Source organism: Carcharodon carcharias, chromosome 9, assembly GCF_017639515.1.
Source record: "Carcharodon carcharias isolate sCarCar2 chromosome 9, sCarCar2.pri, whole genome shotgun sequence".
NCBI lineage: Eukaryota > Metazoa > Chordata > Chondrichthyes > Lamniformes > Lamnidae > Carcharodon > Carcharodon carcharias.
The window spans coordinates 171,053,186-171,077,540 of NC_054475.1; the positions used below are offsets into that span (position 1 = coordinate 171,053,186).

At 45.8% G+C, this 24,355-nt stretch overlaps 1 protein-coding gene across 6 annotated transcripts in view; it reads left to right on the top strand.

Moving 5' to 3' along the window:
* Positions 1-22,627, top strand: part of arhgef6 (Rac/Cdc42 guanine nucleotide exchange factor (GEF) 6) — a 174,546-nt gene extending 151,919 nt beyond the window's left edge. For 4 of the 6 annotated variants that reach the window (XM_041195755.1, XM_041195757.1, XM_041195760.1 and 1 more), the window contains 10 exons: positions 4,887-4,973; positions 5,150-5,228; positions 8,115-8,251; positions 11,315-11,512; positions 11,978-11,998; positions 12,391-12,484; positions 16,997-17,086; positions 18,818-18,917; positions 20,618-20,672; positions 20,791-22,627. In XM_041195755.1, the coding sequence (XP_041051689.1) occupies positions 4,887-4,973; positions 5,150-5,228; positions 8,115-8,251; positions 11,315-11,512; positions 11,978-11,998; positions 12,391-12,484; positions 16,997-17,086; positions 18,818-18,917; positions 20,618-20,672; positions 20,791-20,913 (984 nt within the window). In that variant the 3' untranslated portion in view covers positions 20,914-22,627. The remainder of the gene's footprint in view (positions 1-4,886; positions 4,974-5,149; positions 5,229-8,114; positions 8,252-11,314; positions 11,513-11,977; positions 11,999-12,390; positions 12,485-16,996; positions 17,087-18,817; positions 18,918-20,617; positions 20,673-20,790) is intronic. The other 2 variants (XM_041195756.1, XM_041195759.1) reach the window with 2 other exon arrangements.
* The last annotated feature ends 1,728 nt before the right edge of the window (positions 22,628-24,355 follow it).

Sequence of the window (24,355 nt, forward strand, 5' to 3'; positions counted from 1 at the left end):
ATAAATTAGCCCTTAAATTAAATTAACCCTTAAAACTCCCTCACTCACCAAACTCCAACTGAAGCACTCATCTTTGGGACGAGCATTAGGAGAGGCACACCTGTGGGAGGTACATGGAGTGGGGAGAGAATAAATACAGCCTGGGGAGCATGGCCTGCATCACCCATCTGCAGGAGGAGCAGTCAGGCAGACTTGTGGGAGGTACACGGAGCGGGGAGAGAATAAATAAAGCCCAGGGAGTACGGCCTGCATCACCCACCTGTGGGAAGAGCAGCTGGAGAGCTGGACCTGTCAACTACTCAGAACCGGCCCTCGCTGAATTCAAAAGGAGAGTGAAAAAACAAATTGTGACATCACTGGAAAGGAGCAATTTGATTGGTTGGAGATGAAGCTAGCTGTTTGGTGAGTATCTGGTGAGTATTTAGTAAGTGTTTAAAATTTATTCTATCCCTGAGGTTTAAAATTAAGTACGAACTGTACTTTTGGTAACGTTTATTAAGTACAACCAAGTAATATAAAGTTAATAAAAGTTAATCAAAGTAAATATAAAAGAAGTAAATTGAAGGCATGGCAAGGCAGTTTGTTCATGTGGAATGCGTGTCCTGTAATATGTGGGAATAGTGGATGCTCCTGATGTCTTAGGCGATCGCATGTGCAGGAAGTGTCACCAGCTGCAGAACCTTGAGCCCTGGGTTTCAGAGCTCGAGCGGCGGCTGGAGTCACTGTGGTGCATCCGCGAGGCTGAGAGCTACATGGATAGCACGTTCAGAGAGGTGATCACACCACAGCTTAGGAGTCTGGAGATAGAAAGGGAATGGGTGACCACCAGGCAGTCCAGGAAATCTGGGCAGGTAGTGCAGGAGACCCCTGGGGTGCCATTCACAAATTGATTTTCTGTTTTGGAAGCTGGTGAGGACGCTGGTTCCTGAAGGAGTGCAGTCAGAGCCAAGTTTGTGGCACCACAAGCAGTTCACCTGTACTGGAGGGGTTGAAGAATAAAGGAAGAGCTCTGGTGATTGGGGATTTGTTAGTTAGGGAACAGACAGGTGTTTTATGGCCATAGAAATAATTCCAGGATGGAATGTTGCCTCAATGGTGCCAGGGTCAAGGATGTCACGGAGCAGTTGCTGGGGAGCGTGATCAGCCAGAGGTCGTGGTCCACGTTGGTACCAATGAATTAGGTAGGAAAGTTGAGGAGGTCATGAAAGCAGATTTCATGGAGCTAGGAAGGAGATTGAAAAGTGGGACCTCTAAAGCAGTAATCTCAGGATTACTCTCAATCCCACTTGCAAGTGAGTATAAAAGTAGGAGAACTGAGTGAATAAACACGTGGCTGGAAAGCTGGTGTAGGAGCAAGGGCATCAGATTACTGGGGCATTGGGACTGGTGTTGGGGAAGGTGGGACCTGTACAAGCCGGATGGTTTACACCCGAACAGGACTGTGGTGAATATCGTGGCAGGGAGATTTATTAGTGCTGGGGGGGGCAGGTTTAAAATAGATTGGCAGGGGATGGGAATGTGAGGGCAAAGCAGAGAACGAAGCAAGAACGGGAGATGGAGAACTAATGAGTGACTCTGAAAGACAGAAGTATAGATTAAAAATCGTACAGCACAGGAATTTGGCAGTGTTGAAAGGTTTATATGTAAATGCAAGGAGAATAACAAATAAAGCCGATGAGCTGAGTGCACAGATAGACACATGGCTGCATGATATCATCACTATAACAGAAACCTGGTTTAAGGAAGGGGCAAAAATGGCAGCTCAACATCCCTGGATACAGAGTTTTCAGGCAGGATAGGGAGGGAGATTTAATAATAGGTGGGAATATAGTACTATTGGTTAAAGAATCAATTACAGCTGTGAGGAGGGATGATATTAAATGAAGCATCAAATGAGGCCAATTGGGTTGATCTCTGAAATTAAAAAGGGGCAGCCACACTGCTAGGAGTGTACTATAGACCCCCTAATAGTGGAAGGGAGTTAGAAGGGCAAATACATAGACAGATTTCTGAGTGCACAAACAGTAGGGCTGTAATAGTTGGGGACTTCAACTACCCTAATGTCAATTGGGATACAAACAGTGTGAAGGGCACAGAGGGTGCAAAATTCTTGAATTGCATTGAAGAGAACTTTTTCAGCCAGTGCGTAACAAGCCCAGTGAGAGGGGGACGCAATTCTAGATTTAATCTTAGGAAATGAAGCTGGGCAAGTGGATGAAGTAGCAGTGGGGACCATTTTGGAGATAGTGACCATAATACAGTTAGATTTAGCATCATTATGGAAAAGGACAAAGATAGAAAGGGAGTAAAAATTCTAAATTTGGGGAAGACAAATTTTACAGAGGTGCCGAGAGTGGACCGGATACAGATATTAGAAGGGACATCAGTGGGAGGCATTCAAAGGTGAGATTCTACGGGCACAGTGTAGACATGTCCCTACAAAGACAAAGGGGGGGTTACTTCCAGGTCTAGAGCCCCCTGGTTATTCAGAAGCATACAGGGTTAGATAAAGCAGAAAAAGAAAGCTTACTACAGTCACAGTAGACTTAATACTATAGAAAGCCTAAATGAGAATAGAAAGTGCAATACTATAGAAAGCCAAGAGGAGAATAGAAAGTACAAGGGTGAAGTTAAAATGAAAATTAGGTGAAAAAATATTGGCAGGTGAAATCGAAGAAAACCCTTGGATGTTTTACCAGTACATTAAGAGCAAGAGAATAACTAAGGAAAGGGTAGAGTCTATCAGAGATGTACATGGAAACTTGTGCATTGATGCTGAAGGTGTTGGCAGGGTTCTCGATGAGTACTTTGTCTCTGTCTTCACTAGGGAGAGGGATGATGCTGACATTCTAGTTAAAGAGGAGTGTGAAGCATTAGACACAATAAGCATAGTGAGAGCAACTGACATCTCTGGAGGTGGATAAATTATCAGGGCTGGATGGATTGTATCCCAGGCTGTTAAAGGAAGCCAGGGAGGAAATAGTGAATGTTCTGAGGATCATTTTCAAATCCTCACTAGATACAGATGAGGTACCTGAGGATCGGAGGTCTGCAAATGTTGTACCATTATTCAGAAAGGGTGCAAGGGATAGGCCAGACAATTATAGGCCTATCAGCCTGACTTCAGTAGTGGGCAAATTATTAGAATCAATTCTGAGAGACAGGATAAACTGTCACTGATCAGGGGTAGTCAGCATGGTTCTGTTAGGGGAAGGTCGTGTCTTACTAACTTAATAGAATTTTTTGAGGAATTAACAAGGAGGATTGATGAGGGTAGTGCAGTGGATGTTGTCTACATGGATTCCAGTAAGGCAAGGTCCCACATGGCAGACTGGTCAGGAAAGTGAGATCTATTGGGATACAGGGGAAGATGGCTAAGTTGGATCCAAAATTGGCTCAGTGACAGGAAACAAAGGGTAATGGTTGATGGATGTTTTTGCGAATGGAAAACAGTTTCCATTGGTGTTCCACAGGGCTCAGTGTTGGTGCCCTTGCTGTTTGTTGTATATATTAATGATTTGGACATAAATGTGGGAGGTTTGATTGGGAAATTTGCAGATGCCACAAAAATTGGCCGTGTAGTTGATAGTGAAGATAGTGTTGTCTCCAGAATGGCATCAATGGTTTGGTTGAGTGGACGGAGAAGTGGCGAATGGAATTCAATCCGAAAAGTGTGAGGTAATGCATTTGGGGAGGGCAAACAAAGCGAGGGAATACTCAATAATCAGGAAGTTATTGAGAAGGAAGTGAGAGACCTTGGAGTGCATGTCCATAGGTCCCTGAAGGTGGCAAGACAGGCGGGTAAGGTGGTAAAGAAAGCATATGGAATGCTTTCCTTTATTGAGCAAGGTGTTGAATACAAAAGCAGGGATGTAATGCTAGAATTGTATAAAACGCTGGTTAGGCTACAGCTGGAATTTTGTGTACAGTTCTGGTCACCACATCACAGGAAGGATATAATTGCTCTGGAGAGAGTGCAGAGGAGATTTACAAGAATGTTGACGGGGCTTGAAAATTGCAGCTATGAGCAGAGATTGGATAGGCTGGGGTTGTTTTCCATAGAACAGAGGAGGCTGAGGAGTGACCTAATTAAGGTTTACAAAATTGAGGGGCCTAGATAGGGTAAACAGGAAAGACTTGTTTCCCCGGCTGAGGGGTCAATTACCAGGGGGCAAAGATTTAAGGTGATTGGTAGAAGGATTAGAGGGGACATGAGGAAAAACATTTTCACCCAGAGGGTGGTGGGTGTCTGGAATTCACCGTCTAAGTTGGTGGTTGAGGCTGAAACGCTCAACTCATTTAAAAGGTACCTGGATCTGCATCTGAAATGCTGTAACCTGCAAGGCTACAGACCAGGGGCTGGAAAGTGGGATTAAAATGAGCGGCTAGTTTCTTTTTTTTTTCAGGCCAACACGGACATGATGGGCTGAATGGCCTCTTTCTGCACTGTAACTTTTCTATAGCTCCATGGTTAAATTAACCCTTAAAACCCCCTCACTCACCAAACTCCAACTCAAGCACTCCAGTGCAGACAAAAGCAGCGCTGTATGTGGCTTGCTTTTATGCTGTCTGATCTAGCTTCTGAAAACCTGTTTAAGCCAGTTAACTAATTAACTAGCTGCCCACAGAGCCTGAATGAGCACTATTTTGAAGCTGGACTAAAACCCACCTTCTCCCAACCCAAAGAACAACTTTTAGTTGATTGCTTGATTAAAGAAAGGCTGGACTGTAGCTGGAAATAAACCCCTAAAACTCCCTCAGTCACCAAACTCCAACTGCAACACTCCAGGTGTGGACAAAAGCAGCGCTCCAACTGCAGACAGATTGCATCATGTTAAAATCCAGATCTGCCAAACTAATGCTTGTTGTTGTGAATTCAATCTTAGGAGAAAGATGAAAGGTACTTCATGCTGTTCCCTACCGTCCTCCTCATGCTGTCAGTGAGCCCACGGATGAGTGGCTTTATTTATCAGGTGAGAAAGACTGAATGGATTGGTATTGTGAGGTCACAGTAACCGGGTTTTCATTCTACCCTCCTGTTAATTTTCATAATATATTACACATTAGATTTACAAGCTGTCTAAAGTAGGGTTCATAAACTTGAAGGATTGTTCCCTTGCTGAGGCTGTAATATTTTCTTCTGTTGTAGGGAAAGTTGCCATTGACCGGAATGACTGTAACTAAACTAGAGGAGAGTGAAAACTTCCATCATGCCTTCGAAATCACAGGTTTGTACTTTATAAACAGAAAAACGTCGCAACCAATTTATGCACAGTAATGAGATAGGTTAATTGGTTTCTTTTTGCTGGGATTGAGCGTTGAATATTGGCCAAGACAACAGGAGAACTGCCTGTCCTTAAGTGCTATGGTATCTTTTACATCCACCGGATACTCATTTTTTTTCCAGTGATGTTGGTTGAGGAATAAATATTGGCCAGAACACCGGGGAGACCGCACCTCGGGTAGTGCAATGGAATTTTTTACAATCACCTGAGAGAGCAGGCAGGCTTCGTTTTGATGCTTCATCTGATAACAGCACCACTGATAGTGCAGCACTCCCTCAGTACTGACCCTCTGACAGTTTTAGCTCCCTTAGTACTGACTCTCTGATAGTGCAGCACTCCCTCAATACTTCACCTCTGACATTGCAGCACTCCGTCAGTACTGACCCTCTGACAGTGCAGCACTCCCTCAGTACTGACCCTCTGACAGTTTTAGCTCCCTCAGTACTGACCCTCTGACATTGCAGCACTCCCTCAGTACTGACCCTCTGACAGTTTTAGCTCCCTCAGTACTGACCCTCTGACATTGCAGCACTCCCTCAGTACTGACCCTCTGACAGTTTTAGCTCCCTCAGTACTGACCCTCTGACAGTGCAGCACTCCCTCAGTACTGACCCCCTGACAGTGCAGCACTCCCTCAATACTGACCCTCTGACAGTGCAGCACTCCCTCAGTACTGACCCTCTGACAGCTTTAGCTCCCTTAGTACTGACCCTCTGACAGTGCAGCACTCCCTCAGTACTGACCCTCTGACAGCTTTAGCTCCCTTAGTACTGACCCTCTGATAGTGCAGTGCTCCCTCAATATTTCACCTCTGACAGTACAGCACTCCCTCAGTACTGACCCCCTGACAGTGCAGCAGTCCCTCAGTACTGACCCTCTGACAGTGCAGCACTCCCTCAGTACTGACCCTCTGATAGTGCAATGCTCCCTCAATATTTCACCTCTGACATTGCAGCAGTCCCTCAGTACTGACCCTCTGACAGTGCAGCACTCCCTCAGTACTGACCCTCTGATAGTGCAATGCTCCCTCAATATTTCACCTCTGACATTGCAGCAGTCCCTCAGTACTGACCCTCTGACAGTGCAGCACTCCCTCAGTACTGACCCTCTGACAGTGCAGCACTCCCTCAGTACTGACCCTCTGACAGTGCAGCACTGCCTCAGTACTGACCCTCTGACAGTGCAGCACTCCCTCAGTACTGACCCTCTGACAGCTTTATCTCCCTTAGTACTGACCCTCTGATAGTGCAGTGCTCCCTCAATATTTCACCTCTGACAGTACAGCACTCCCTCAGTACTGACCCCCTGACAGTGCAGCAGTCCCTCAGTACTGACCCTCTGACAGTGCAGCACTCCCTCAGTACTGACCCTCTGATAGTGCAATGCTCCCTCAATATTTCACCTCTGATATTGCAGCACTCCCTCAGTACTGACGCTCTGACAGTGCAGCACTCCCTCAGTACTGACCCTCTGAGAGTGCAGCACTCCCTCAGTACTGACCCGCTGACAGTGCAGCACTCCCTCAGTACTGACCCTCTGACAATGCAGCACTCCCTCAGTACTGACCCTCTGACAGTGCAGCACTCCCTCAGTACTGACCCTCTGACAGTGCAGCACTCCCTCAGTACTGACCCTCTGACAGTGCAGCACTCCCTCAGTACTGACCCTCTGACAGTGCAGCACTCCCTCAGTACTGACCCTCCGACAGTGCAGCACTCCCTCAGTACTGACCCTCTGACAGTGCAGCACTCCCTCAGTACTGACCCTCCGACAGTGCAGCACTCCCTCAGTACTGACCCTCTGACAGTGCAGCACTCCTTCGGTACTGTCCCTCTGACAGTGCAGCGCTCCCTCAGTACTTAGGGGAGACGATGGCGTAGTGACATTGTTGCTGGACTGGTAATCCAGAGAGGCAGGGTAAAGCTCTAGGACCTGGGTTCTAATCCTGCCGTGGCAGTTGGTGGAATTTGAATGAAAATCTGGAATTAAAAAGTCTAATGATGACCATGAAACCATTGGCAATTGTTATAAAAACCCAACTGGTTCACAAATGTCCTTTAGGGAAGGAAATCTGCTGTCCTTACCTTGTCTGGTCCACATATGTCTCCAGACCCACAGCAATGTGGTTGACTCTTAACTGCTCCCTGAGCAAGGGCAATCAGGGATGGGCAATAAATGCTGGGCCAGCCAGTGATGCCACATCCCATGAATGAATAAAAAAAAAACTTCCCCTCTGACAGTGCAGCACTCCCTCAGTACTGACCCTCCGACAGTGCAGCACTCCCTCAGTACTGACCCTCTGATAGTGCAGCGCTCCCTCAGTACTGACCCTCTGACAGTGCAGCGCTCCCTCAGTACTGACCCTCTGACAGTGCAGCGCTTCCTCAGTACTGACCCTCTGACAGTGCAGCGCTCCCTCAGTACTGACCCTCTGACAGTGCAGCGCTCCCTCAGTACTGACCCTCTGACAGTGCAGCACTCCCTCAGTACTGACCCTCTGACAGTGCAGCACTCCCTCAGTACTGACCCTCTGACAGTGCAGCACTCCCTCAGTACTGACCCTCTGACAGTGCAGCGCTCCCTCAGTATTGCACTGGATATTGTGTTCAAATCTCTGGAGTGGAAATCTGACCCTCAGTGGAAAAAGTACCACCCACTGAGCCAAGTCTGACACTGTGGGTGTCGCGGTGTGCCTGTGGGTGTCACGGTGTACCTATGGGTGTTATGGTGTGCCTGCAAATGTAATCGGTTCTCTTTAAGAAATAGAATGATAACAAAACCTTTTCATTGTAGAAAGTATTCGAAATCTGTTGTACATTTACAATGCAGGTAACATGATTGAACGGATTCAGGTGTCCTGTAATAACAGTCAGGAGTTACATGACTGGGTCGAAAATCTACTGATGTTAACCAAAGGCACAGTCCCTGGGACAAGCACAAAACCACTGCCCACCACATCACAACCAGTAAGGACCTGCTAATTATCTGGTGATTTGTGTAATGCATGGATTGTAAAAACTACTTTGCTAACCGGTTTCTAACCTGATTACAAAGATAGTTAACTAGTTATGATAACGTGAAAATGTTCACAGTTGTCATATTTGCAGATTTAACCTTTGCTTTGGTTAAGGCAATTGCAACATTCTCGTTATTTGGAAGTGTTTATCAAATGCCAGATTAACCTTTTTAAACAATCCTTTTAAAGTATTCCATGTACCATGTTGGTGTTGTGACTGTCGCTGGGGCTTTCCTGTTTAATGGAGGCTGAACAGATCTTCATTTCACTTCATATTGGAGGCAGTTGTTTGAGGGAACTGAGAATGTGGAGGGTCAGTGGGTGCACTTTGGATGAAACAAATTTAAACTCTTCGCTGTAACTGATAAATTTATGCAGGTTGTGGGTGTCAGCAAAAACCACAACACTTTGCATTTTATTTAACATAGCAAAATGTCCCAAGGTGCTTCAGAGCCTTGTATTCGGACAAAATTTGGCACCAAGTTTAAAAAAAAAATAGGAGCTATCAGGGCAGGTGATCACCTCAAACATCTCTGGGTACCTCTAATTCTGTTTATCTTGTTTAACTCTTATTTATCCTTGAATTTTATCACCCCAACGTTGGTGGCTATGCTTTCAGCTGTCTGGGCCCTAAGCCCTGCAATTCTTTCCTTACAACTTTCCACCCCCCTCAGCATCTCTCTCCTCTTTTAAGACGCACCTTACTGCCTACTTTTTTGACCAAGCTTTTGGTCATCTCTCCTAATATTGCCTCCCTTATTCCTTGTGACTTTTCCCTCTATTAAAGGTGCTTTATTAATGGAATTTGGTGTTATTGATGCCTAGTAGTTTAAATATTATGAGGGGCAGATATGAAGCGATTTGTGGAGTATTTTGGGATTGTGGGGTATCATCATCTCTGCATCTGTTGTCCTGGTGGTTGAGCTCTGGAAATGAGCAATCTCTTGCGTTTCTTTATCAGTCGGAACCCAGCAGCTCCACCTCCTGTCTGTCTCTGCAATTTGAGACCAAGGACATCCTTGAGGTGGTCAAAATATCAGATATTGAAATGGTTTTGGATGCAAGCTCAGTGGCCAGGAGTAGCTTCTGGGCAAGGAACAGCTTTGCATGTGGAAGCTGAGAGTTAGCTGGGTTTTCGCACAATTGATCCGCTAATGACAAGTCATCTCGTCAGTCCAGAAAACCAATTCCTCCTGACTTGTTGCTATCATCAACTGTTAATGACCGTTAATTTATCAAAAGACATTTGTTCCAGCCCTGATTGAAATTGTCTCTGTCCAGTGTCACCACCATCAACACCCCTTCCACCTTCTGTTTATGACATCTTTTGCAATCTCTCCTTTGCCTCCACCTATCACTGGCCTTCTATCCAGCTTGACCTGTTCCACCTCCTTTTAACAGTATATATTTCACCACATTTTTACTTCTCTTTAGTTCTGAAGAAGAGTCATATAGAATCGAAACGTTAACTCTGTCTTTCTCTCCACAGATGCTGTCAGACCTGCTGAGTTTTTCCAGCACTTTTCTGGTCTTTGTTTCAGATTTCCAGCATCTGCAGTATTTTGCTTTTATTATATTGAAATTGCCTCTGTCCATGCAGAAGGGCAAATGGTATGAGGGAAGCCGGATAAACACACAAAGGAGAAAACAATAGAAGGATATACTGATTGTGTGGAGCACAAACAGCAGCTGAGTTGAAAGTCCTGTTTCGGTGCTATACGCTCAATGTAATTCTCTGCGATGTGTCAGCAACAATCTGAAGCTTAGCAGGTGAAGGATGAAATGCTGTCCCTTTTCCACCGAGATCTATCCAGCACCTGGCTGTTCATGCCAGGAAAGGAAGAGAGACCCTGAGATTTCCCCTTGAAGCAGAATGACAAATCAGTAGAAATTGCCCTTCTCAAGGGCAACTAGGGATGAACAATAAATGCTGGCCTTCCCAGCAACGCTCAGACCCCCTGAAATAATGTATTAAAAAATTACTCAGTGGGTCAGGCAGTATCAGGGAAGAGAAAAGCTGAGTTCACGTTTCAGATTTCCACCATCTGCAGGATTGCTTTAATTTAGGAAAGGTTGGACAGACTGGGCTTGTTCCCACTGGAGTTTAGAAGAGTGAGGGGTGATTTCATTGAAGTATACAAGATCCTGAATGGTCTTGACAAGGGGGATATCGAAAGGATGTTTCCTCTTGTGGGTGAGTCCAGAACTAAAGGGCACTGTTTTAAAATTAGGGGTCACCCTTTTAGGACAGAGATGAGAGAAATTTTTCTCTCTGAGGGTTGTGCGACTATGGAATTCTCTGCCTCAGAAGGTGGTGGAGACGGGGTCATTGAATATTTTTAAGGCAGTGGTAGATAGATTCTTGTTAGGCAAGGGAATCAAAGGTTATCAGGGGTAGATAGGAATGTGGAAATCGAAACGCAAGAAGATCAGTCATGACCTTATTGAAAGGCGGAGCAGGCTCGAAGGGCTGAATGGCCTACTCCTGTTCCTATTTCTTATGTTCTTATGTTCCAGGTTTTTGGGCGGGGCTTCTAAAAAGCATTTGATGAAATGTTAGCAAAATTGAAACCCACGGGATTAAAAGAAACAGATTTAAGGTGATTGACAAAAGAAAGAAAAGGCAGATGAAGAGAGGTTGTTTTAAGCAGCGAGTTGCTTACTTAAGATCCGGAATATGCTGCCTGAAAGGGCTTTGGAAGCAGATTGTGCAATAACTTTCACAAGGGAATTGGATAAATACTTGAAAAGGAAATTTTACTGGGCTTTGGGAAAGAGCAGGGGAGTGGGACTAATTGCAGAGCAGAGAGCCAGCACTGTCACGATGGGCCAAATGGCCCCCTTCTGTGCTGTACCATTGGATGCTAACACTTCGTATCTGAAAGAGCTTCTATTAACTTACTGCTGCTCCTGTATTTGCAGATGCTCCTGAAATCAGTGAAGCAAATTGATATGTTGGTACATAATTTTGGAGTAACTGAAAAGAACAATATATTTCAATCTTATTCCTAAGCAGCAACATGGAGAGAGTAAGCAGCCTCCAGCAACTCCATCACATCAGCCCCTCGCTTACTCACCTCCGCAGTCTTACAGCACAGCAGTACAAAACCGAGGCCCCCTGGAACCTCCCAAAGTCCCCCGGCCTTGGACTCTGAGCTGCCTGAGACCTGCGCCCCCGCTACGGCCTTCAGCTGCGTTAGGTTGTAAGGAGGTACGTGTTCCGTGCGCAAGGTGCAACATTTTCAACATAAAAGGCTAAATAGAAGGTGACCTGTTAGCCCTTGCGTTGGTCCCTATATAAGTCAAGTTGAACTAGTCCTATCAACATTGTTGATGGGCCACAATTAATTGGCATCTGTTTTATGACAAATCCCTTTTATCCTCAATGTGTTAAATATTTACCCCTGGTTAACACTTACTGTTGTTTTGTGAATAGTTATTTATGACAGATATGATCTTAAATGTGCATGACACTGTTACTGCATTTACTTGCATGGATAATAACCTCTTAGACTAATCTGAATTACTTGAATGACGCACTGATAGCATAATTAACACTAATATAGATGGTACTTTAATGATCTTTTGATAGTGAATGAACTTTTCATATAATCAATCATCAATTATTTGCTTTCACTTTCATCTTATCTTTCTTTCCCCATTTGTTACATTGTAGAGGATGTCTTATATTTTAAAGGTAAGGGGTAGATGAGTGACTTTTCTCCTAGTTTGTGTTGTTGTGTGCATGTCGGCGATGCAACAGTCCATTTGCTGCCTCACCACCTTCTTTCACCTGCTTACCTTAACGCATTTAAGGCAACGTAAGATTTGTATGTAAACTGCTCTTATTTTCTTTTGATAATTGAGACCAAAATGATTCCTCTGATTAAACCAGAGATGCAGAAACATTATTTGGTCTCCCAAAATTGCAACTAACCAGTGAAGCACGAGCCCTGTCCAATCCAGCATAGCTCTGGCATGTCTGCTTCTGAATTCTTATCAAACTGAATTGTCTAAAGAAAATATTTTGTGCTATTTCGTTAAAAACAATGATTGTGACCAACTGTTGGCTGGTGTCCTATTGTGCAGGATTCCAGTAAGAGTCCCAAAGCAGTGAAGAAATTTCTAACCAAAAGAAAAACTGAAAGGAAAACATCAGAGGATGAGTTTATTCTACGGAAAAGTAAGTTGATCCACTCTTTCGGTGTTTTTAATAACCCCCAAATGGGCAACAAACTAGGTTCTGTATTAGGATTTTAATAAAAGGTTGAAATAAGCTTGTGTGATAATTGAATACATTTAGCATAAGAAAAGAATTGAAGATTAAATGTCATCAGATTTAGCAGCTCTTTGTATTTCATGATCAATACTCTGAGTGCAGTGCTGAGAACACACCACAGGCAGAGGGTCAGTACTGAGGGAGTGCCGAACTGTCGGAGGGCTAGTACTGAGGGAGTGCCGCACTGTCAGAGGGTCAGTGTTGAGGGAGTGCCGCACTGTCGGAGGGTTACTGCTGAGGGAGTGCTGCACTGTCGGAGGGTTAGTACTGAGGGAGTGCTGCACTGTCGGAGGGTTAGTACTGAGGGTGTGCTGCACTGTCGGAGGGTTAGTACTAAGGGAGTGCCGCACTGTCGGAGGGTTAGTACTGAGGGAGTGCCGCACTGTCGGAGGGTTAGTACTGAGGGAGTGCCGCACTGTCGGAGGGTTAGTACTGAGGGAGTGCCGCACTGTTGGAGGGTTAGTACTGAGGGAGTGCTGCACTGTCGGAGGGTTGGTACTGAGGGAGTGCCGCACTGTCGGAGGGTCAGAACTGAGGGAGTGCCGCACTGTCGGAGGGTCAGTACTGAGGGAGTGCCGCACTGTCGGAGGGTCAGTACTGAGGGAGTGCCGCACTGTCGGAGGGTCAGTACTGAGGGAGTGCCGCACTGTCGGAGGGTCAGAACTGAGGGAGTGCCGTACTGTCGGAGGGTCAGTACTGAGGGAGTGCCGCACTGTCGGAGGGCCAGTACTGAGGGAGTGCCGCACTGTCGGAGGGTCAGTACTGAGGGAGTGCCGCACTGTCGGAGGGTCAGTACTGAGGGAGTGCCGCACTGTCGGAGGGTCAGTACTGAGGGAGTGCCGCACTGTCGGAGGGTCAGTACTGAGGGAGTGCCGCACTGTCGGAGGGTCAGTACTGAGGGAGTGCCGCACTGTCGGAGGGTCAGTACTGAGGGAGTGCCGCACTGTCGGAGGGTCGGTACTGAGGGAGTGCCGCACTGTCGGAGGGTCGGTACTGAGGGAGTGCCGCACTGTCGGAGGGTCGGTACTGAGGGAGTGCCGCACTGTCGGAGGGTCGGTACTGAGGGAGTGCCGCACTGTCGGAGGGTCGGTACTGAGGGAGTGCCGCACTGTCGGAGGGTCAGTACTGAGGGAGTGCCGCCCTGTCGGAGGGTCAGTACTGAGGGTGTGCCGCACTGTATGAGTGTCGGTACTGAGGGAGTGCCGCACTTTCGGAAGGTCGGTACTGAGGGTGTGCTGCACTGTCAGAGGATCAATACTGAGCGAACCCTGCACTGCCGAGGTGCCATCTCTGAAATGAGATGTGAAACTATAAGGCCCCATTTGCCCCCTCAGATGGATTTAAAAGATCCCATGGCATTATTTCAAAGAGCAAGAGAGTTCTCACTGGTGTCCTGGCTATTATTGACCGGCCATCGATATCACGAAAACAGATTGTTTGATTATTATCGCATTTTAACGGGATTTGTGGGAGCGTTCTGTGTTTAAATTGGCTGGTGTGTTCCCCACTTTACAACATTTCAAATGTACTTTTTGACCAGAAAGCACCTTGGGATGTGGAAACTGATATAAGGTATCATTTAAATCTGATTTTACCCATTCTGATTGTTCCAAATTTTGTTAATTTTTTTTATTCATTCATGGGATGTGGGCTTCGTTGGCTGGGTCAGCATTTACTACCCATCCCTAGTTGCCCTTGAGAAGGTGGTGGTGAGCTGCCTTCTTGAACCGCTGCAGTCCCTGTGGTGTAGGTACACCCACAGTGCTGTTAGGAAGGGAGTTCCAGGATTTTGACCCAGCAACAGTGAAGGAACAGCCATATATTTCCAAGTCAGGATGGTGAGTGACTTGAAGGGGAAATTCCAGTTGGTGGTGTTCACTGTGTCTGCCGACCATGTCCTCTCAGTGGTAGTGGTTGTGTGTTTGGAAGGTGCTGTCTAAGGAGCCTTGGTGAGTTTCTGCAGTGCATCTTGCAGATGGTACACACTGCTGTTACTGTGCATCGGTGGTGCAGGGAATGAATGTGGAAGGGGTCCCATCAAGCGGGCTGCTTTGTCCTGGGATGGTGTCAAGTTTCTTGAGTGTTGTGGGAGCTGCACTCATCCAGGCAAGTGGGGAGTATTCCATCACACTCCTGACTTGTGCCTGGTGGACAGGCTTTGGGGAGTCAGGAGGTGAGTTACTTGCCACAGGATTCCTAGCCTCTGACCTGCTCTTGTAGCCACAGTATTTAAATGGCTAGTCCAGTTCAGTTTCTGGTCAATGGTAACCCCCAGGATGTTGATAGTGGGAGATTCAGCGATGGTAATGTCATTGAATGACACTGGGCGATCGTTGGATTCCCTCTTGTTGGAGATGGTCATTGCCTGGCACTTGTATGTGCAAAAGTTACTTGTCGTTTGTCAGCCCAAAACTGGATATTGTCCAGCTCTTGCTGCTTTTGAACATGGAGTATCTGAGGAGTCACGAATGGTGCTGAACATTGTGCAATCATCAGCGAACATTCCAATTTCTGATCTTATGATGGAAGGAAGGTCATTGATGAAGCAGCTGAAGATGTTGGGCCGAGGACACTACCCTGAGGAACTCCTGCAGTGATGTCCTGGAGCTGAGATGACTGACCTCCAACAACCACAACCATCTTCCTTTGTGCTAGGTATGACTCCAACCAACGGAGAGTTTCCCCCTGATTCACATTGACTCCGGTTGTGCTGGGGCTCCTTGATGCTGCACAGGGCCCTGACAACATTCCGGCAATAGTACTGAAGACTTGTGCTCCAGAACATGCCACGCCCCTAGCCAAGCTGTTCCAGTACAGCTACAACACTGGCATCTACCCGGCTATGTGGAAAGTTGTCCAGATATGTCCTGTACACAAAAAGCAGGACAAATCCAAACCTGCCAATTATCGCCCCATCATTCTACTTTCCATCATCAGTAAAGTAATGGAAGTGGTCATCAACAGTGTTATCAAGTGGCACTTGCTTTGCAATAACCTGCTCACTGATGCCAATCCAACCATCGCCCCTTGATATTCAATGGCATTACCATCAGTGAATCCCCCACTGTCAACAATTTGGGGGTACCATTGAACAGAAACTGAACTGGACTAGCCATATAAATACTGTGGCTACAAGAGCAGGTCAGAGGCTAGGAATCCTGCGGCAAGTAACTCACCTCCTGATGCCTCAAAGCCTGTCCACAAGGCACAAGTCAGGAGTGTGATGGAATATTCTCCACTTGCCTGGATGAATGCAGCTCCCACAACACTCAAGAAGCTTGACACTGTCCAGGACAAAGCAGCCCGCTTGATTGGCACCCCATCCACAAACATTCTACTCTCCACCACCGACACACAGTAACAGCAGTGTGTACCATCTACAAGATGCACTGCAGAAATTTATCAAGACTCCTTAGACAGCACCTTCCAAACCCACGACCACTACCATCTAGAAGGACAAGGGCAGCAGGTAGATGGGAACATCACCACCTGGATGTTCCCCTCCAAGCCACTCACCATCCTGACTTGGAAATATATTGCCGTTCCTTCACTGTCGCTGGGTCAAAATCCTGGAACTCCCTTCCTAACAGCACTGTGGGTGTACCTACACCACAAGGACTGCAGCAGTTCAAGAAGGCAGCTCACCACCACCTTCTCAAGGGCAATTAGGGATGGGCAATAAATGCTGGTCCAGCCAGTGAAGCCCACAGCCCGTGAATGAATTTAAAAAAAACTCCTTTCTGTTTATACCCAGCTTCCCCTTTGAATGTAAATTTTCCATTGTGTTACTAGGTTTTTTAATTTCACCTCTCCTAACATTAATCCTTTCATTCCACCAATTTTATTAGTAATATAAACACATTACTTGGCGTCTCCCAGCGCGGTGCAAGATTTCACCCATTCGTTTGACTGGTTTATTCAACAAATGCAAATTTACACTTTACCTTCTACTTACGTTTATCTAATTGACATCTCAAACTACTATACATCAAAGCACCCAGACTAGCTGGCTTTAATCCAATTAAGCCACACACACAGACACAGGCCCTACCACAAGTCCAATTTAAAAATAATTTCCAATAATATTATAGACATTAATATCTCTTCATGGTAGTGACTGAGCCAAAGCTGAGAATTGCAGCATCTGAATTACTCTCCACAAGCAGCAGTCTGATGATTCAATAATACAGGTGCTCATTTTGATATTCAATATTCATGTAAATTTCAGCAATCTGCATTGCTGGCATAAGCCCTTATCATCAACATAATTTTTAAAATGTGTAATTTCAGACTTACGATTGAACCCTGTTTGCACCGATTTGAGACCACAAATTAATACCTTTACTCTGTCAGGTCAACTCTTGAGGCCTCAACTTGAGAAACCTACAGACATTTTGTCATCTTTGGTTCCCACAGGTACAGCAGCCCTGGAAGAAGATGCACAGATACTCAAAGTCATAGAGGCTTACTGCACAAGTGCAAACCTACAACAGACACATAGTTCAGGCAAGTGACAATGCAATAGGTATTAATAGTTTCTAATTTTATTTATAGTCAGCCCAAGCAGTTGGTTTTTGGGTTAATGTTTTGAGTCAAATCTGAGTCTTCTCTAGAACTCTGCTCCTGACCTCATTACAGCCTTGGTTCAGACGTGGATAAAAGAGCTGAACTCTAGAGGTGAGAGTGACTGCCCTTGACATCCAGGCTGTATTTGACCGAGTGTGGCATCAAGGAGCCCCAGCAAAACTGGAGTCAATGGGAATCAGAGGGAAAACTCTCCACTGGTTGGAGTCATATCTAGCACAAAAGAAGATAGCTATGATTGTTGGAGGTCATTCATCTCAGCTCCAGGACATCACTGAAGGAGTTCCTCAGGGTAGTGTCCTAGACCCAAGCATCTTCAGCTGCTTCATCAATGACCTTCCTTCCATCATAAGGTCAGAAGTGGGGATGTTCACGACTCCTCATGTACTGAAGCAGTCCATGTCCAAATGCAACAAAACCTGGACAATATTCAGGCCAGGTAACATTCATGCCACCAAATGCCAGGCAATGACCATCTCCAGCAAGAGAGAATCTAACCATCACTCCTTTAACATTCAATGGCATTACCATGGCTAAGTCCCCCACTATCAACACCCTCGGGCTTGGGGGGGGTGGGGATTACCATTCACCAGTCACTGACCTGGACCAGCCATATAAATACTGTGGCTACAAGAGCAGGTCAGAGGCTAGGAATCCTGCACCGAGTAACTCACTCCCTGATTCCCCAAAGCCTGTCCACCTTCTACAAGGCACAAGTCAGGAGTGTGATGGAATACTCCCCACTTGCCTGGATGAGTGCAGCTCCCACAACACTCAAGAAGCTCGACACCATCCAGGACAAAACAGCCCGCTTGATTGGCACCCCTTCCACAAACATTCACTCCCTCCACCACCGACGCACAGTGTGTACCATCTACAAGATACACTGCAGGAATTCACCAAGGCTCCTTAGGCAGCACCTTCCAAACCCGCAACCTCTGCCACCTAGAAGGACAAGGGCAGCTGATGCTTGGGAACACCACCACCTTTTGAAAGGCAATTAGGGATGCACAACAAATGCTGGTCTATCCAGCAATACCTACATTGCCTGAATGAGTAAAGCAAAAACACATCTAACTCTGTGAAATGAAAGCAGGAGAGAATGAGAGCGATTAATTGGTCGGCTCTTTCAGAGTCGGCACAGACAGATGGCGCAAATTGGGGCCTCCTGTGCTCTAAGATTCTAAATCTTTTGGTTGAAATGCTTTTTCTGCAAAAGTTTTCTCTCTTTACCTCCCTCCTGCCCTCTCATCCTGTGTGCACTGCCTCTGTGTTAGCCTATCACTCCATTGATGCCAGGTAACCTTCCCATTTTTCAAGTAACCATGGACAAGTAAGATTTTAAATTGTGCAGAAGATCACCCCTGAGTCCTGTCCTGCCTTGTAGCTATCCAACAGTGGTAGTTCCAGGACAGGGATGCTGAATAGTGGCGAGTAACAGGAATCCTGGGTGATTGTCTCTCCCCACCCCTCTCTTCCAAACCTGGGGCACTGGGCCCAATTTTCAAACCCACCCCCCCACCCCAAAGCTAACTCAACTGAGATCAACAAAATCGTCTTGGACTGTGATCGAACCTGGAATTGTCCTGCTCTGTGTCCGTCTAAACTGGCAAAACCGGAGAGAATTTTAAACTTCTGTCCGTCACTTTACAGTTTGTCGGAAAGAGTCGGCTCCACAGGTTCTGCTTCCAGAGGAGGAGAAATTAATTGTGGAAGAAACAAAGAGTAATGGGCAAACCGTAATAGAGGAAAAGTAAGAGACCTTTATTGTCACAATTACAATTCATTTCTGTGAACTTGCTCATTAAATAGAATTTTGTTAAATTAAAAAGCGTGACGTAACCACAGAGTGGGTCAAAACAGTGACTAAAAGCATTGGTCTTTATCCGTGACAACAGTGGAGTTCAGTCTCAGTGTCTAAGAAACAGGGTTCCTCTTTTATTGATGAACACTTGAAGAGCTAAAAACGAAGAGAGAGAGAGATTCGCGCATCCTAAAAATTGACAATATAATCCCTGAACTTAAAGCTCACCATAAAAGTGTCATCTGCAGAAAGGGTGATAGTTTGTATTTATTTAATGTGTTTAATGCGGCAAAATGCTCCAAGATGTTTCACTGGCGCGATTATCAAACCAAATTTGACACCAAGCTAGATAAGGAGACATTACACGACCACTACCACCTAGAAGGACAAGGGCAGCAGACACTGGGAACACCCCCACCTGCAAGTTCCCCTCCAAGCCACTCACCATCCTGACTTGGAAATATATCGCCGTTCCTTCACTGTCACTGGGTCAAAATCTTGGAACTCCCTCCCTAACAGCACTGTGGGTGTACCTACACCACATGGACTGCAGCGGTTCAAGAAGGCAGCTCACCACCACCTTCTCAAGGGCAACTAGGGATGGACAATAAATGCTGGGCCCAGCCAGCGACGCCCACATCCCGTGAATGAATTTTTTAAAATTTAGGACAAGTAGCTAAAGACATGGTTAAAAAGATGAGTATTAGAGAGTCTTAAAGGAGGAGAGGGAGACGGAGAGGGTTAGGGAGGGAATTCCAGAGTTAGGATGAAAGTTGGGGATGTACAAGAGTCTGGAATTAGAGGAGCACAGATATCTCGAAGGGTGTGGGGCAGGAGAAGATTACAGAGATAGGGAGGAGCGAGGACATGGAGGGATTTGAAAACAATTGAGAATGTAGTTGATCATTCTTTACCTTTCAACTTTGCATTTGCTGGTAGTTCAGTACTAGAGTTAACACCTGCACAAATTCAGCGGTGAGAGAGAGAGAGAGAGGCAGACAGAGACATAGGGTACAGGTTTTCAAATTTTTAAACGTGCAAGTGCAGGTTGGAAGGAGACAGGAAAAGGCAAATGGGATTCTACATTCTAAATGACAGATTTGCAGTGGGAAATCTTTGAAGATGTGGTGGATTAGATGTGGGTTAAATCCATCCTGATAAAGATCAAAGAAGCTCTGCAGATGGAGAGAAGGTTCAGAGCAAAGTGGATTTGGAAAATAGGATCTGCCATTATATATATAAACAGGAATAAAAGCAATCAGGGGTTTAATAAGATGCATCGAAGAGCAGAAAGTGGGATTATGATGATGAGGAAATATCAAAAAGGATTGGTCAATATAAACAGGATTTTACAGGTTATAAAGCAGCGAAGGGGGATCACCTTGTAGTTCAGAGTGTCAGATACTTCCAATTTCACCTCGGTGCTCACAGAGGGAGGGGACAGTAGATGTTCAGGTAGTGTTCGGCTGTGATCTTGTCTGATATTAATGGATACTCATTGTACCTGATCTGGGGTAATGGACTCTGCTATTTTCTGTCTGTGGTTTGCACAGCTCTGTTAACTGTTCATATCCATAACTGTTTGAAACCTTGTGACTCCACCCATTGTTTTTCTGAACAATCCAGTAACTGTTGATATTATTTGCCAGGAGTCTAGTCGACACAGTTTATGCATTGAAGGATGAAGTCCAGGAGCTGAAACAGGTCAGAATTACAATGAAACAAAGCCTTCCTGCCACAAACAGTTAGAATTTTGTTAGCCAAGATTCGGAGTCCCAGCCAAGTTGTGATAAACTGTATTGTTATTGTTTTTTCTCTCCAGGAAAATAAACGGATGAAACAAAGTCTGGAAGAGGAGCAGAAATCCAGGAAAGAATTGGAAAAGATGATCAGGAAAGTCCTGAAACAGTTAAACGAATCTACATGGGACGAGGGTAACCATTAAAAGTTGCCAGCGCCCTGCTTTCTTTACACGGATTAAATCAAAGAGCAGCCTCTCATGATGATGCTGCAAGGAATTCTTAGAAATTCTCAGTCACACTGGGGTCCTTTTTGGTTTTTTTGCCTCTGATTTCTATGGAGGAGCAGGGTGACTGAGGACCAGCAGGGACCTGACACTTGTTGAGGAAGGACTAAATCGGGGGCAGGGAACTGCACAAGGTCTGGTGAGAGAAACAGTCGCAGCAAAAACTGAGATGGTGCAGCCTTCCAAACATACCTCACTCCTGCTGTGGACATCAGTCATCAGATCTATGATCAACTCTGGCAAAGAAAGGTGGCCTACAAACGACCTCTTAATTGTCCATGAATAGGCAATTGTGTATCCTCAAACCAGCACTGTGCCCTTTGACTGCTGCACCAGCACAGGAAGCTAATTCTTGGGGCATGACTGAAATTTACGGACTCCTTTATATTTTCTTTGTTTTTGTAAGAGGACAGCGCCAAACGATAACCTCCCTCGTACTGGATGTTAAGCAGCGTACTTGTATTTTCTAGGTATAACTAGGGTTTTTTTTTGTGAGGGCTCAGGCTTTTTGCTGGTTTATTTATGTTTTGTTGTGTTAAACGACTTCCCTGTCACTTACCTCTGCACCCCACCCCCCCTCCCCACCCACCACCCCCTGTAATGGTGTCACTGTGCAGAGTCCCTTGTGGAGGAGGCACCCTCAAAAATGGCATCACATCCAGTGCATGTGAGACCCCTGCCTGTGGCCTTGGTAAAGCCCCTCTGAGTACAGTGTGTGTACATATTCAACTCTCCTTTTTAGAAACTGGTCCTAGCTTGATCATTCCTGTATATTACAGGATTGTGTTTAATATGTAAAGGATACAGGCAGCTTACTTTCCCTGCAGCTATGGTACAGAAGCAGCTGTGTTATTACCCAGTGTTGACAGAGTCTGTTAATCATGATGCATGTACAGAGAGAAATTTGGGTTTGAATTGACAGACTATAAACTGTAGGAGTTACTTGTACACGCATGAACTCAGATTCTGATGGGTTAAGTGACACCAGGGAATGAAGGCAGGATAACGAGCGTCCAATCCTGGGCTGTGTCCACAGTGTTAACTGAGCATGAGTGCAAAGTGGTTACAGCATGAGTCGAGCCTGAAGCCAGAGTCAGCCTGACTGAGAGGAGTGGGTCTCTGGGAGGGGGGAGGGGGGTCACTTCACTTAAGGGTCAGATTGAGGTGCAAGTTAATAGCTGTTTGGTGCTGGTCTCAAGTCAGATCAACTTCACACCAGCACTGAGCATGGAGTCTGGCTCCTCCCTGTAAACAACTTGCAAATCCTCCCCTACAAGCAAAACATCCACATATTTCATCTCCAGGCCTGATTTTGGAATTGTAAATAAACAGGGCTCAGGTTAAGTAGCAAGATGGAACATCTTGGAAACTCTCACTGCTGTGTTAACAGATGGTTTTGTGTGTGTGTGTATGGAGGCCCTTACACTCAGCACACACACATCTAGTAGGAAATCCTTTTGTAAATGGAGTTTTTTTAATAAAGCCTGAGTCCCGAGCCTTCCCTTGGCTGTACCTTGTAAATAAATAGCTCCTATATTTTGGCAGGATCTCGCAACACTCCGTTATTCTATGAAACTCTTGTTCTGTTGACTGGATCTTTTGCTGTTGGCTTCATTACAATTAAATTGATTTTCTGAAACATTTTATGTTTTAACAATGGGTGTCTAGTTGATTAAAAGTGTGTTAATTTAACAGTGTGTTCACGCTGGCTCTAAATTGGCAGGGTGCGTTAGGAAGGAGAATGGATCGCCTGGACAGCCTATCTCAGCCCAGCCTATCTCAGCCCAGCCTATCTCAGCTTGTGGAAAGTTCAACATCATCAACGTCTTCGACAATAATGGTTTCCAAAACAAACATTTGTTACTTTTATTCAAACAATGATTGTGTTGTCTCTGATTTCTGCACACCTACAGTTGTAGAATCACAGAATACTACAGCACAAAAGGAGAGAATTTAACTCATTCCACTTCTGCCTCTTAAATGTCCCACATTTACATAGTTTCTACGCTCCCTGCAAATTAACATCCTCTTGTCACTTTTAATTGTTCTGCCAGTCATCACCTCCCTTGATAAGGTTTGTGGAGGCTTGTGTGGAGCTGAAGTACCAGCGCAGACCAGGTATCAGCATGTGGCTCAGTGTAGAACCATCTAACCTCAGATTGTGGATCCAAGACCCACTTCAGATTCTTGGGTAGAAAACTGGTCCAACACACACTCTTCAGTACTGAGGGAGTGCTTCACTGTCGGAGGGTCAGTACTGAGGGAGTGCTGCACCATCAGAGGATCAGTACTGAGGGAGTGCTGCACTGTCAGAGGGTCAGTACTGAGGGAGTGCTGCACTGTCGGAGGGTCAGTACTGAGGGAGTGCTGCACTGTCAGAGGGTCAGTACTGAGGGAGTGGTGCACTGTCGGAGGGACAGTAATGTGGGAGGGCCACACTATCGGAAGGTCAGTGCTGAGGGAGGGTTGCGCTGTTGGAGGGTCAGTACTGAGGGAGTGCTGCACCATCAGAGGGTCAGTACTGAGGGAGCACCACACGCAGTTATCTTTTGGCTGCAGTGTTAAACTGACGTCTGACTACCCTCGGATAGATGTCAAAGGATTCACGGCATTGTTTCAGAGCCAAGCAGGAGAATTTCTCCCCAGTTTCCTGGGTGATATTTATCCATTAATGAAAATACATTAGCAACTGATGATCTGGTCATTTGTCATTTTGCTGTATGTAAACTGGCTACTTCATTTCCTACAGTACCATCAGTTCAAAAGTAAAATACTGGCAGTAAATTGCTTTGGGATGTTCTGAGGTTGTGCAAACCTGTCTTAGGAATTTACCATGCAAAATTTTGAATTCAAAGTTGCCCTTGTCTGACAGCCACACCTTGTTGCTGCTTTATGCGGCTTATTCTGCCAGTCACACTCAGATGTAGTCATTCATTCTGCCTGCTGAGTGTGTTGTCGTTGTGGAATTCCTTATTTCCATTTTTTGAATCAGCCTCAGTCTTGCTAACAGCAGATGCTGTTGCAGCATTAAAGGTGTGACAAAGCTGTGGTTTACCACCTGCCATGTCATGGTAGTTATGTTCTGATGCTTCAGTGGTTGTGGGGGTGCAAGTCATGACACTTGCACCAAAGCAGAGGGCTCAGGATGGTGGGGGAAGACCCTGCAACATTGTCGTCACGGCATTTCAGTCTGTTACTCCCTGTGAGTGCTGTGGTGGGCAACCTTTGAGGACTGAAGTCCCCAAATTGCCCCTTTGTCTTAATGTTTCTCTAGTGGCTCACAAGTATAACCTGGTCTGGTGTGTGCTCCAGCCACATGTCTGTCTTTGAGAGGTACACACTCTGACCTAGAGACGAATCC